The sequence below is a fragment of the Myotis yumanensis genome, unplaced genomic scaffold (genome assembly GCF_028538775.1).
Source record: "Myotis yumanensis isolate MYYU_CA2020_CCGP unplaced genomic scaffold, mMyoYum1.0.hap1 SCAF_13, whole genome shotgun sequence".
In the NCBI taxonomy this organism is placed as follows: Eukaryota; Metazoa; Chordata; class Mammalia; order Chiroptera; family Vespertilionidae; genus Myotis; species Myotis yumanensis.
This window is the reverse complement of record NW_027223764.1, coordinates 2,233,760-2,247,804: the sequence shown is the minus strand read 5'-3', so window position 1 is coordinate 2,247,804 and position 14,045 is coordinate 2,233,760. Positions and strand designations below refer to the sequence as shown.

General features: G+C 58.0%; 2 protein-coding genes across 4 annotated transcripts in view; one reads left to right on the top strand and one right to left on the bottom strand.

Annotated features, from left to right (window-relative positions):
- The first annotated feature begins 3,384 nt into the window (after positions 1–3,384).
- On the top strand, positions 3,385–9,737 carry MMP21 (matrix metallopeptidase 21). Its single transcript, XM_070433230.1, has 7 exons — positions 3,385–3,546; positions 3,917–4,490; positions 5,665–5,804; positions 5,988–6,129; positions 6,900–7,157; positions 8,374–8,546; positions 9,435–9,737. Exons 1-7 carry the CDS (start codon positions 3,385–3,387, stop codon positions 9,735–9,737), a joined length of 1,752 nt encoding a protein of 583 aa, XP_070289331.1.
- Positions 9,738–11,772: 2,035 nt separating this feature from the next.
- The window catches only part of EDRF1 (erythroid differentiation regulatory factor 1), a 28,009-nt gene continuing 25,736 nt past the window's right edge, over positions 11,773–14,045 (bottom strand). For 2 of the 3 annotated variants that reach the window (XM_070432080.1, XM_070432082.1), the window contains 2 exons: positions 13,198–13,349; positions 11,773–12,530 (listed from right to left, as the gene is read on the bottom strand). In XM_070432080.1, coding sequence (XP_070288181.1) covers positions 12,374–12,530; positions 13,198–13,349 — 309 coding nt within the window. In that variant the 3' untranslated portion in view covers positions 11,773–12,373. The remainder of the gene's footprint in view (positions 12,531–13,197; positions 13,350–14,045) is intronic. The other variant, XM_070432081.1, reaches the window with a different exon arrangement.

Here is a 14,045-nt window from a genome sequence, read left to right as displayed (position 1 = left end):
CTTAACAGATGGCGAGAGACATGAGACAACTCGAGCGGTCCGAAAGGCGTTGAGCTTCCCGCTGTTCCCGGCCCCGGAGGGTGCGGCCCCAGGTGTCCCGTGCGGGGGGCTCACCTCAAGGCGCTGGCCAGCTTGCAGTAGAGACAGAGGAAGCAGCACATGAGGAAAACCGAGGCGATCAATAAGCCGCCACCGATGGCAATCATCACCTCCACGTCCACCTTGTCGACCACGCCCTCAAAGCCGAACATGTTTCTGGGCAGAGGCGTGCAGGGCAGTGACTGTGGGCCCCCTCCCCCGCCCCCCCCTCCCCCAGCCAGGCACAGCCCAGGATGCCTCATGGAGGAAGCGTGAACCCCACCCGCAGGCCTGTGCCTGTGAAACACGGACGGTCTCCCAGGGAGGCCCAGGGCCTCGGCCACATGGGGGTAAAGGGTTTATTCGCGGATGAAAAGGGACTGAAATGCAGTCGGAAGGAAGGAAATCGGGACAGATGGTGGGAAGGGCTTTCTCTCCCTCACAGGCAGTAACGTGCAGGGAGCGGCGAGTAACAAACAGGCCGCACGTGAGCAAATGGCTTCACTCCCAAACCCTGAAATGTGCTCCTTTTCCGAGTCAGGTGACCCCTCACTGTACATCAGGCTTAAACATCTTCCGTGGGAATAAGCAAGGGAATGTCTTTTTCCAAAATGCTATGTTGTGCACTGCTGAGAATATGGAAACCTACTTTGTAAATAATACATATTAGAGGGAAAAAGATTTCAATCCCCCACTGGCACCTGCGTCATGCCACCTCAGCGTTTCAGGAGATTCTAGAAGCTTCCAGCCAAACCCTCCCCAGGCTCAGGGATGGCAAGTGTCCTGCACAGACCAGGAGCGTTTCTCCAGGAGCCCTTGTCCCTCACTGTGTAGGGCACACAGCTTCCTCTGCCACTTTTCCTCCTAAATCCAACTGATTTCCTCAAAATCCAACTTACCTGGAACACGCACTCCGGGTAATCAAACACTCTGAGACCGGAAGCCAGTCCAAGCAGAGGCTGGGCAGTACTGGGGCGAAAGGCACCCCCAGAGACAAGCAGACCGCCCGACTGGTAGGCACACGTCCCTGCGTCCAGCCGTCCGGACCTGCATGAGGCCAACTGCACGGGACAGCGAGAAAGAGGACATGTTAACTAGAGAACAGGGCCCTCGGTAGGAGCCCCCTCCCACCTCCGATCCCGGGCAGGGGTCTGATGGCCGGCACCGGCCCAGCTGTCGGCAAGTGCTTCGACCTGACTCTCAGGAGCGGTCCTCGGCCAGAGCACTCGACTCCACGGGCCCCACCTGACTCAGTCAGACCCTCAGGACACAGGCTGTGTGACATCAGCTCAGGAGCCGCTCTCGGGCCCAGGGTTCTCAGTTCTGTTCCGCGGCCAGAGTTCCAGCCCCCAGCAGACAGAACATCTAGGTCACGTTTTGAATAATTATGTCCTAAGACTTGCACCTCTTCAGGTGTCTGTTTCCCCGGAGAAAACATTTAGGGTTTATCTTCTAATTGAAACATAGTTTGAGATTTCAATGTAATAAAAAGGAAAGAAAACCCAGTTAAGTGGGGAATGAACAACGCCCTCACACCCAAGACGATGCTGTTTTAGCCACACTACACAGTGAAACTGTGCAGCCACCCGTGTTTCTCCCTCACATTGATGCTTCTCTCTCCCCTTCCTCTCTCTCTCTAAAATCAATAAAAATTAAAAACAAAAACAGCCCAGCAGGTGTGGCTCAGTGCCTTAGTGTCAACCTATGAACCAGGAGGACATGGTTCGATTCCAGGTCAGGGCACATGCCTGGGTGGCATGTTTGATCCCCAGTAGGGAGCGTGCTGGAAGCAGCCAATCCGTGATTCTCTCATCACTGATGGTTTCTCTCTCTCTCTCTCTCTCTCTGAAAATCAATTAAATACACACACACACACATACTAGAGGCCCAGTGCACAAAAATTTGTGCACTGGGTGGGGGTGCGGGGTCCCTCAGCCCGGCCTACGCTCTCTCGAAGTCCGGGAGCCCTTGGGGGATGTCCACCTGCCAGCTTAGGCCCACTCTTTGGGGGCCCTCGGGGATGTCCAACTGATGGGCCTAAGCCGCAGTCGGACAGCCTTAGTGCTGCCACGGAGGTGGGAGAGGCTCCCACCACTGCCACTGGGCTCACAGACATCAGCCCGGCTTGTGGCTGAGTGGAGCTGCCTCTGTGGGAGTGCACTGACCACCAGAGGGCAGCTCCTGCATTGAGCATCTGCCTCCTGGTGGTCAGTGCACATCATAGTGACCAGTTGTTCCTGGTCATTCCAAGTTAGGGTCAATTTGCATATAACCCTTATATTATATAGGATATCCATCTTCAGGTGAGGATTAGAAAAAAATCCCTGACCCCGTAGAACAGACCCTATGTTGCCATTACCTGGGATGATAAACACCGATCTTCATGAACACGGGAAGATGCACGTGCTGTTCCATTGAGCTTAAATAAAGTAGAGAATACGTGACATGTAGAATTACACACACACAGGTACTTCCCTATGTATGTACACAGTGCATCCATCCGCAAGGATGTTCACGAAGACGTCGCCATCTGAGTCACAGGCATCCCCTTTATTCTCGGTACTTCCAAAAGCTACACCTTCCTATACTGACTAGGTATTCCTTTTAGAGAGAGAAACAAAAGCAATAAGAAAAAAATGATAAACTAAAATTTCCCCTCCCCAAAAAGGACCCAGACTCGGGGTGTGAAGTGCTGCACAGGGCATGTGTATGGTGCCAGGCGGGGCACCACTTTGTACAGTATATGTCTGACCACTGTGCTGTTCACCGGAAACTAATATAATGTTGAATGTCAACTGAATTGGCAAATCAAAAACAAAAGGTAAAAAAATTAAAAAGCAATTTCCACTCTAAAAAAAATAGACCCTAACTACGAGCAAATGCATCGTCCTGGGGGCTCCCTGCAGGCGCAGTTCTGAGGCGGGTGGTGGGTTTTGCGCCTCCAGCCCCAGGCCCCAAGGACACTGTCACCCCACCCCCCCAACAGCTCACTCGCAGCCCACTAGCCCCCAAGCACGTCGCCAGGGAAACGCATCACAGGGAGCTGCGAGTTCGCCATGTAATTACCCGAGGACTTGGCACACGGAGCAGGCGGAGGGGTGGGGGCTCTCACCCCGCGAGACGGGTGGTCGGGTCTTCACGGGGCGGCGAGCGCCGGACCCGCCTGGCGGCACGCTTCGCGCCTGGGCGGGAGGGCGGGGCGCCGGGGCGGGAGGGCAGGGCGCGGGCGGCTCCGCGGCCGCTTATAAGAGCTTCCCGGCCTCTCCCCGGACGGGAGACGGGGACGGAGCGGGCTCCAGCCGGGCCATGCTCGCGGCCTCCATCTTCCGTCCGACCCTGCTGCTCTGCTGGCTCGCTGCCCCGCGGGCCGCCCGGCCAGAGGCGCTTTTCCACAGCCGGGACCGCTCGGACCTGGCGGCGTCCCCGCTGCGCCGGGCCGCGCCCATCGCCGACCTCCTCGCCGCGCAGGTAGGGAAGCCGCGCAGGTAGGGAAGCCGAGACCAGAACCGCGCACCCACAGGCGCACCTGCACGCGCGCACACGCACTCCCAGTCCAGGCGCACCTGCACGCACACAGCTGTGCACGTACGCACAGGCACACGCCCACAGGTGTGCACACAGTCACTGGTGCACACACGCACACGTGTGCACACGCCTTTCAGGTGCTGGACCTCGAGCGCTGCCCAGCACAGGTACACACACAACCACACAATGTAATACATATGGAAACCGCTAAGCGAATACGCACCGGCCCGTGCAGATAAAAACCACAGGGAACATAAGTGCAACGCGCGCTGTTGGCCGGGCGCCCCACGGATCCTGGGTTTCTCTCTCGCAGCGGTTCCTGTCCAAATACGGCTGGGCCGAGGGCCCCCCGGGGGCGGGGTTCGCGGCCCCAGTGCCCCGGGGTCCCCGCCGCGATGGGCCGCCCGAGGGTCCTCGGGGTGCCGCCTTGGCCGAGGCTCTGCGCAGGTTCCAGAAGGTCAACGCGCTGCCGGCGAGCGGGCGGCTGGACGCGGCCACCCTGGCGGCCATGAACCGGCCCCGCTGCGGCGTCCCCGACACGCGGCCCCCGTTGCAGGCCGTGAGCACCGCACCCCGGCCCCCGCCGCCCCCGCCTGGCCCCCGCCCCAAGGCTCGCCCCAAGCGCTTCCTGCACACGCTGCTCCGGGCGCCTGCTGGCCGGCAGCCCGAGGACGCGGCGCAGGCTGGGGGCGCGCAGGCCTTCGCCAAGAGGACCCTGAGCTGGAGGCTGGTGGGGGAGGGCTACAGCCGCCAGCTCTCCGCGGACGAGCAGCGGCACGTCTTCCGCCTGGCCTTCCGCATGTGGAGCGAGGTGACCCCCCTCACCTTCCGGGAGGACCTCGCCGGCCCCGGGGCCATGGTTGACATAAAGCTGGGATTTGGACGAGGTGAGAGGGGCGAAGACGGTGCACCCTACCTGTCCTCGCTGCGCCCTACCTGTCCTCGCTGCTGGCAGGCCGGCCGCTCTGCCTCGCCCATAGGCCGAGGTGGGGACCTCAGCATAATGGGGACTTCGGGTCAAACAGACCCACTCGGGGAACCCCACCCTGGCCTCCTGCTCGCCTCAGTCACCCAGAGCAGTGGCACCAACCCGCTGCCTGGCTGTTCTGAGATGGCACCTGGGGGCGCATTGTCAGCCTCTGTGGATGTTGCTTTATTGCAACTCGCTGGGAAGGGCACGCGTGTCACCCTGCAGAGCCCAGAGGGTCTCATGGGGACACGTCAGAGGAGGCCAGCCAGGGGGCATGGCTCAAGGTGCTCACGTGGGCTCGGTGGGCTCCTCAGGGCACAAGGCAGATGGCTGGTCCTCCCCCAGGCCCACCCCTCCTGCTGCGTGGGTTTGGACACAGTCTCACTTCTCAGCAGCCCCCTCTGGGAACTAGGGGTCCCAAAGGCGGCCCCACGGTCTCCCTGGAGTCACGTCCTCCTGTGAGAAGCGCCCAGAGCACCGTTGGTTGGAAAACAATGTGAATGGAAGGATGTGACCGTGGGCAGCACCAGCTTTACTTCCTGACCACACAGCGGTCAGGGTCCAGCGCAGCCCTGTCTCCCCCTCCTCCTCCTCCTCCTCCTCCTGCTCCTCCTCCTCCGTGGCCTGCAGCGGTCCACGGCCACCCACCCCCAGCTCCGCTCGTTCCCACAGCACTTACTGCGCAGCTGTTTCTGTCTTTAGACTTTGTGGATTTTTATTGATTTCAGAGAGGAAGGGAGAGAGAGAGAAACATCAGTGAGAGAGAACCACTGATTAGCTGCCTCCTGCATACACCCCATTGGGGACTGAGCCTGCAACTGGGCATGTACCTGACCCGGAATTGAACCGTGACCGTGACCATCTGGTTCATAGATGAGACAGTCAATGGGGCTGGGCTGTGTCTTTAGACTTTGTAACAATTTATAAAGAACTGCGGAATTAGTCCGGGCTGGACGGCCAGCCCCTGGGGCCTGGGGATCCTACAGGTGTCTGTGCTCCCAGGTCCCGCCAGGTGGGGAGTCTGCAATGGGCACTCCTCGTTCACCTGCCCCCCCCCCACCCCCCACCCCCCCCACCCCCCCCCCCGCCAGGCCGGCACCTGGGCTGTCCTCGGGTGTTCGATGGAGTCGGGCAGGAGTTTGCACACGCCTGGCGCCTGGGCGATATTCACTTTGACGATGACGAGCACTTCACCCCGCCCACCAGCGACATGGGCATCAGCCTCCTCAAGGTGAGTGGTCGCAGCTGATCGTAGTGACGGGGCAAAGGGCAGCGTGGGCGGGAGGGAGTCCAGGCGGCCGGAGCCTCTCCTCCTGAGAAAGTTCCCTCCTCCTGCCCAAGCCTCTCCAGGCACAGCCTGCCCCCCCACCCCCCCAGGGCTGGCCCTGCACCCATGGCTTGTGTTCCCTTCCAGGTGGCTGTCCATGAGATTGGCCACGTCCTCGGCTTGCCTCACAGCTACAGGGCAGGATCCATAATGCAGCCAAATTATCTTCCCCGCGGGCCTGCGTTCGAGTTGGAGTGGTCAGACCGGAAAGCAATCCAGAGGCTGTATGGTAAGACTTCTGGGAGGGCACCCTCCGAGCTGACAGAGGACCCCGCCCCTCCTCAGTCTAATTCCCCGAGCAGCTGCCTGCTGGCTCTGGGGCGGCAGTGATGGGCGGCCCTTCCCAAACCAGGCGCATGGAGAGCTAAGCGCATGCTCTTGGGTTTGTTCCCCCGCGTCCTCTCTTTCCCGCGGTTCAGTATGTTCCCTGGAGGCAGGAGGGGCACGCAGTGGTTTTCTAGACCAGTGGCCACCGGGCCAGGCATCCCAGGAGAGGGAGGAGAGCTGGGGGGGGGGGGGGGGAGGGAGAGAAGCTGTCTGTAACCTAAAGGCGAAGAGCAGCATGGCCTTGCGGGAGGAGCTCTAACGTCTCATTGTTCAGGCCACAGTGCGGGTGGTTAACCGCCTGTTGGGAGGGATTCATGATTTGGCGCTGAGGCTGCAGGGAAGGGAAGCTGCCCTCTGCTTCCCCGTCTGCGTCTGCGGCAGGGACCGTCCCCATTCCTGTGCGACTCAGCCGCCTGTTCTCGGCAGGCAGTGCGCTTGTTGAATACCACGTGCCAGGACATATTTCTCTCCCTCCTTGGAGACCCCACTCTGAGCGTGCGCACAGCAGGCCACCGCAGCCGCTCCTGCTCCCCCACTCAGCTGGGGCGGGGGGGGGGGGGGGCCTGCTCTCAGGTGACTCCATAGGACACTCGGCTTAGCCACACTCTTCACCGTGACAGCAGGAACCCTTGGTGTTGGCACCGAGTGGCAAGTGGCCGGGCTTTTTCTTAGGTTCCTGCGCAGGCTCATTTGACACCGCCTTCGACTGGATTCGCCAGGAGCGGACCCCCCTCGGGGACGCCACAGCGCGGTTCAGCACCTATCTCTTCCGCAACAGCTGGTACTGGCTGTACGAGAACCGGAACAACCGGACCCGGTACGGGGACCCCCTCCCCATCCTCACAGGCTGGCTCGGGGTCCCAGCACAGAACATAGACGCCTTCGTCCACATCTGGACTTGGAGGAGAGACGAGCGCTATTTCTTTAAAGGTAGGGGTCCCGATGGCCGGCTCTGTTTCTCTTGAATGAGTGCTTTCGGAGAGTGTTTTGCGCCCTGACTGGGGAGCTGTCCGTAACGCTCTTGAACTTAACTTCTGTCAGTTCCGTCGGGCTGTAAGCTCTGAGCACAGGGATTGTGCTGTGTCCTCATCTCTTAAGCAGGCACTGAATGGATGCATCAAATGAATGAGTGAGTGGACTGGGTGGGGCTCTGACAAGGTTGCCAAAGAACTGTAAGAAAGCACCCTCCCTGCAGAAGTTTTCATCTGATTCTGGAGAGAAACCCCCCCCCCCCCCCCCGCCTCCCCAATTACAAGTGTGTGAAGGGGTAGAGTGAGCAGAGGGGACAACTGCTGTGACCCCGAATCAGGTGCGGAAGCCGCCCCTGGAGTCGGGACTGGAAGAAGGGGTAGGACCTGTAGTGCCCAGGAGAGGACCCTGAGTGGGGGGCCATGGGGGGGCTTGGAGGCTGGGAGCGAACGAGTGGATCAGTGAGACGGCTGTGCCCTGGAGGTGGCCAGGTGCTCACACGATGGGTGAGGCTGGAAGGACAGGGTCAGCCCCGGCACAGAACCTCGAATGTGGGGCCCAGACAGCGAGGAAAAGGCAGCTCTGGGTGGGAGGGTCAGTGTTCTGGGGGAGGCAGGACCCGAGGTGGGGGCCTGGTGGTCTTGGGGAGCACCCGGAGCAGCGGTGTGTGTAGGCGCTGCCTTTCCTTCCCCTGCAGCCGGAGTCCCAGCACAGAGCCATGTTGCTTTAAATGGGAGCCGGGAGTTAACCCCGAGGCAAGAGCCAGACTGACACAACTTTGCATGCAAAATCTGCCGTAAGAAATCCATGAATACGTTTAGTCCTAATGTTCCTTCACGTCATACAAAGCATTCTTTCAGTTCAGTGACATAAAGGCATGGTCTCCGGCAGACTTCGGTAGTTTGGATGTTTCAGAGTAGGGAGCACACCCTTCTGTGGTTTAAGTCCTGACTGTAATCCATATTGGCAACACAGGGACCCCTGGGGTCAAGTCTAGAAATAACTCGGGGAAAGCGTTCATCTGGGGGGGAGGCCTCACTCAGATGCGGGAGTCCGGCCTCCTCCCACAGTCCCCACAGGACTCCTCGGTCGGCTGGGGCCTGTGCGGAAAGCTGTTGCTCTGTCCTTTCGGACTTAGCGGTAATAAGCCATGGCAACACTTTTGTTGGGCTCCCAGGAAATCGGTACTGGAGATACGACAGCGACGGGGATCAGGCCTACACGGAAGATGAGCAAGGACATCGCTACCCCCGGCTGATCTCAGAAGGGTTTCCTGGCATCCCGAGTCCCCTGGACACCGCCTTCTATGACCGAAAGCAGCAGCTGATTTACTTCTTCAAAGGGTCCTGGGTAAGTGGAGGCTGGTGTTGCTTTTATTTTTATTTTTTTAAATACTTTTATTAATTTCAGAGAGGAAGGAAGAGGGAGAGATAGAAACATCAATGACGAGAATCACTGATTGGCTGCCTCCTGCATGCTCCCCACTGGGGATCGAGCCCGCAATCTGGGCCTGTGCCCTTGACCGGAATCGAACCTGGGACCCTTTAGTCCGCAGCTGACGCTCTATCCACTGAACCAAACCGGCCAGGGCCTGGTGTTGCTTTTACCATCCCAGACTGAAATGTCAGGCGACCACGTTCTTGGTTAACGGCTGTGCTGCCACTGCCCTGGCCGGGTGACATGGTTGGTTCGAGCATCGTCCCGAGCCCCGGGGGGTCCATCCCGATCAGGGTACTTTCCAGGAGGCAGCTGATCAATGTTTCTCTTTTACATCAATGTCTGTCTCTCTCTCTCTGCCTTCCTCTCTCTAATGATCAATAAATATATCCTCAGGTAAGAATTAAGAAATTTAAAAAAGGTTGTGTTGTTAGTGCATGCCTAAATGGCAATGACAGGTCACCCCATCATGTGGAAAATTAAGAACCTTATGTATTTTTTAAAAGATATCTTTATTGATTTCAGAGAGGGAGAGGGAGAGAAACATCAATGACGAGAATCAAGGATCGGCTGCCTCCTGTGCGCCCCACACTGGGGATGGAGCCTGCAACCGGGGCACGTGCCCTGACGGGGAATCGAACGTGACCTCCTGGTTCCTGGGTCGGCGCTCAGCCTGAGCCACACGGGCCGGGCGAATGTTAAGAACTTGGAGCCCAGGGGATGTGGTGCCGTGACAGACAGGCCTGCTTCGCTGCTGAGCCAGTGATCTCAGAAAGGCCCCCCGTGCTCTCTGCCCTGCAGGTGTTTGCGTTCGATGTCAACAGAAACCAAGTCCTCGGTTCTTCCCCGAAGAAGATGACTGAGGTCTTCCCAGCGATCGAGCCGAGGAACCACCCGCTCCGGAACCTGGATGCCGCCTACTACTCCTACGCGAACAGGGCCGTCTTCCTGTTCAAAGGCAGTGCCTACTGGAGGGTGGCCAGCGCCGAGGACAGGCAGCAGCGCCCGGGGCTGCCTCCCAACGGCCTGTTCCCGCGGCAGCCCATCCCCGAGAAGTGGTTCGATGTGTGTGACGTCCACACCTCCACCCTGAACATGTCCTGAGGAAGCAGCTCGTGGACAGAGCCAAAGGGTTTCTCTCCTTAGAGAAAGTCGACTTCTCTTAGAAAACCCACCAGGTTTTCAGTAACTGAAGCAAATACGGCCCCAAGTTAAAACCAAAGCGGAAAGTATGATTGAACTTTTAAAATACTTGATTTAAAAATCCATTTCTTGATTGATTTTTTGAAAAATTTTTTTTTACCAAATGATTTTACAGATTTTTTTAGGACAGGTTAAAAAAATCGCTGAGGAATCCGTCTGTTTCCCACGGATGCTAGGGCTCGCAGCCGAGGTCCCAGCAAGTCTGCCAGCACCCGCACCCCCATTTCCAGGGCAGGCAGGCACCAGGCGCATCCTGCCCCAGGTCAAACGCGGGGTTGCTCTGGACCCGCATCCTCATCCAGCCGGGGCCGTGTGTTCTGCCCACTCCTGGGTGCTCTTTGCTTGAAAACAGGCCTGTACCCCAACAGCCCTGGACAGACACTCTCCGGCTGGCCCCTCAGAGCAGGAAACACTCCCGGGCAGTTCACTGCCAGCGTAAGGCTCCTGAGCTCCCCGAGTAAGCTTGCTTCCCAGGTCAGTGACCTCGAGGACAGGCACTGTGTCCCTTTACATTTCACGTGACATCACTTCTTAACACAGAACTGTGTCTTCTGGAATGACGGACATTTGGGCACGGAGGGGGACTGGGAAAGGACTGACAGTCCCATGATCAGGCCACAAGCACAATTCGTTTTTTTTATTTTTTGGTGCCCTGACCGAGAATCAAACCCAGGACCCTTCAGTTCACAGGCCGACGTTCAATCCATTGAGCCACACCGGCTAGGGCCACAATTCTTCTAAAGGAACAGCTAAAACACAAGCACTTTGAAGCAGCTTTAAATTAAAATCAGCAAATTACAAAACATTGTGAAGCACCTTTCCCATAGGAATTGCACACCACGCTTTGACAAGGGAAGACAGTCGGGCCGGTATCTTCTCGCTTAGAGACAAATTACCCTGGACTGAAAGGCTGCTCGGCCGCGGGTGCTGCAGGCCAGGACGAGCGTTGCTCGGGCGCCTGCCTCCGGCTCTTTCCGCAGAGAGACCCTCTCTGATCAGGAATCCACTGGAAGAGGTCCACGCGGGAGTCCAGGCTAACGACAGAGGATCGCGATGCCGCGTGCTCGCCACAAGGACAGCGAGCAGACATGGCTGACTCACAACTGCTTCACCATTTAGTCAAAACATTAGGTGCTTCAACGACTAACTTTTGAAAATGGATGCAAATGTGTCCAAGGACAATGCAAATAAACAACAAGGAAGTGGACAAATGGCGAGAGAGAGGCCCGCACGCGTTGCTGGGTCCGTGTGGTGTCGGGAGACCCCTGACAATCTGCCCGAGGACGCAGTGTGTGAAAACCCAGCTGGAAACAGGTCTCCCGTTTCCAGGGCAGGTCAGCCTTCTTCGGGGTGTCGCCGGAGGGGCTGCCAGGCGGCCTGTAGGATCGACCCAGGGCTGGCACTGAAGGCCGCCGGGCGGGGGACGCGCAGGCTGGCCGTTCTCGTCCACAGCGGCGTGGCGCATGAGTCTACGTGTCACCCTGGCGGGACGAGCACAGCACCGCCCAGACCCGGGAGAGTGGGCGGTGTGTGTGCAGCCGCCGGGAGCCACGTCGCCGTGACACGTATGAACGTCCAGGGAGAAGTCAGTGGATGGCAGAGCCTTATTTTTAATGCTTTTAAAATCTTAATTTGTAAAAATTTTTTAAAAAAATATATTTTATTGATTTTTCACAGAGAGGAAGGGAAAGGGATAGAGTTAGAAACATTAATGAGAGAGAAACATCGGTCAGCTGCCTCTTGCACGCCCCCTACTGGGGATGTGCCTGCAACCAAGGTACATGCCCTTGACCGGAATCAAACCTGGGACCCTTGAGTCCACAGGCCGACGCTCTATCCACTGAGCCAAACCGGTTAGGGCTGTAAAATTTATTAATCAAACCAGTTCAAATCAAAATTTGATGTAAACAATGTGAAATGAAAAAAGACAAAGACATTTTAAATAAATAACTTATTTATTCAAAATAGTTTTCTGACCTTATTCACAGTTTCAAGTTTAAAATAAAAGTGGGGGTAGAACCTATTCTTGGTCAACTGTCATCCAAGTCAAAGGGAAGTGGGTCCTTCAGAACACGCACTAACACGGAGAACTGCACGACAGCTGGTCTTTGGAAACCCCGCACTGAAGCTTAGAAAGGCGACTTCTTTCCGTGCCGTTCAGAGGGAAACGCTGTGGCTCTAACCACGTGACCACCGACGTCCCCGGGATAAAGGTCCCCTTGACCTAACGTAACATTTATCCAAAATAATTGTGTCTGAAACCCACGTAGCTTAACATACTCAACAACACTTACAGTGTGAGGGCACCACACCTCCGCTTCCGAGAGCAGCGCGGAGCCGCGTCTCACTCTGATTCCGGCACTTCCCACGCGAAGCGGAGCTCGCCGGCCCGTCTGTGGGAATGAGGACGCTGTGCTGCCGCGCGGTGCCCACTGGAGCGGGGACCTCCCACGCGTTTAATAACGAAGCACCGAGTGGACAAACCGGCCCGAGTGCAGAAGGCACGGACGAGGCACCTGGGGCGTGGCCCTGGCGAGTCACTGCACGGCGCTGCCCCGCGCGAGCTGGTCCAGCAGGTGGACGAGGACGTCGATCCTTTCCAGGAGGCTGGTGTTTTTGTTGGCGGTAGCTCTCAGAAGCTGGGAGTAAATGTGCTTGTTGGTTTTGAGGGCCACATCTTCTTCCACATTATTGCTGGGTGAACAGAACAGAACAGGACAAAACAAAAAGAAGGGACGTAAACAGTGATGCCCCCACCCCCCGTCACAGCCCCCGTGTCTGCAGGGAGCAGGTGCTCCAGTCATGCCTGGTCCACACCTTGGGGATCTGTTGCTCGGGCGTTTCTAGACGTTCCTTTCCACACATCAATAAAAACCAAAGCCATTCCTTACACAATCGAGTGCCTGCCGCAACGTACGGGCAATGCTCCTGGCCGCGAGCAGAACGGCCGGCCTGTCCCTGCCTCCCTGGCCTCTGCACTCTGTGGGGTGGAGGTGGGCAGACAGCACTACCCAGCAGGAAGGAGTGTCCGACGACACACACTGGGAAGGAACTCCAGGGAGCTCCCTCAGCCGGTGTTCACATCGGAAGCATCTGGGGGCTGCCTCCCTGGAGCGAGAATTCCCTCAGACTTGCAGCCCAGACCCGACTCATAGGACTCCTGCGCCTCCACCTGGCTGCGATGCCGGTGCAGCTTGTGTGAAGGCCCCGGGGCTGGTTCCAGCAGTTCCCACTGAACACCCACCCCAGGTCCTGGGCGCCCACGGGGAAGACGGGCCAGAGCACACCCGTCCCTCCCCAGCGTCGGTGCGGCGGCCGTGCGCCCCGCGGGCAGGTGCAGGAGGCCCGCACGCGCTCACACCTTGTCTTCTTCTTGGCGGGAGACAGCAGCCTGATGGACTGGAGCAGCAGGAACGCCAGCCGGGACTCGAAGATGCCGAGCAGCTTGAGCACCTCCTCTCTGTTCAGACCAGGAGCCGAGTCGGCCACGGGCGTCGGCTCCTCACTCTTGGGCTGCAAACAGGGAGTTTCTCACCAAGTTTCCCAGCAGCTCCGGTTCACGCTGAAGCGATGGGCCTGGGTTCCATGAACCCAGCAGCTTTAAAGGAAACCCAGCGGCCAGCACCCAGCTCTTCCTTCAGGGCAGGCCGATGGGTGCGGTGGCGGCGGAGGCAGAGGCTGTGAGCAGCATCCCCTCTTCTGCCCTCCCAGCATCACGTTAATGAGCTCAAACACAACACAAACTGTCTAACAACTAACAGGCACCTACGAAGAAGAAACTAACCCTGAACGAAGACCTAACTCCCCACATCAGACGCAAAAGGAACAGGATGGCGATGGGTCCCCACGGGGCCTGACAAGCGGGGCCAGGGTAGCCGTCGGCTGGGGCAGCGCGGGCCCCGGGAGGTTCCCGCTCGGTGGCAGCAGCAGGGACGCCGGAAGCCCGCACACCAAAGGCCCCCCTCCCACTCCCCCAGCCTGCTCAGCCCACTCACCGCCCCACTGCTCCCGGCAGTTTAGCAGAAATTACAAGAGGGCACAGGCCCTTCTTTCTCTTAGAAAAACAAAACACACACGAAAGCAAAACTTAACAGACTGAACCCCAGGGCCTTCCTAACCAAGGTCTACGTGGTTATTTTAAAATGTAAAGATACACTGCAACTTCAAGAGTTAATAATTCCACCAAGAAAACATACTAAGTCACTGTGA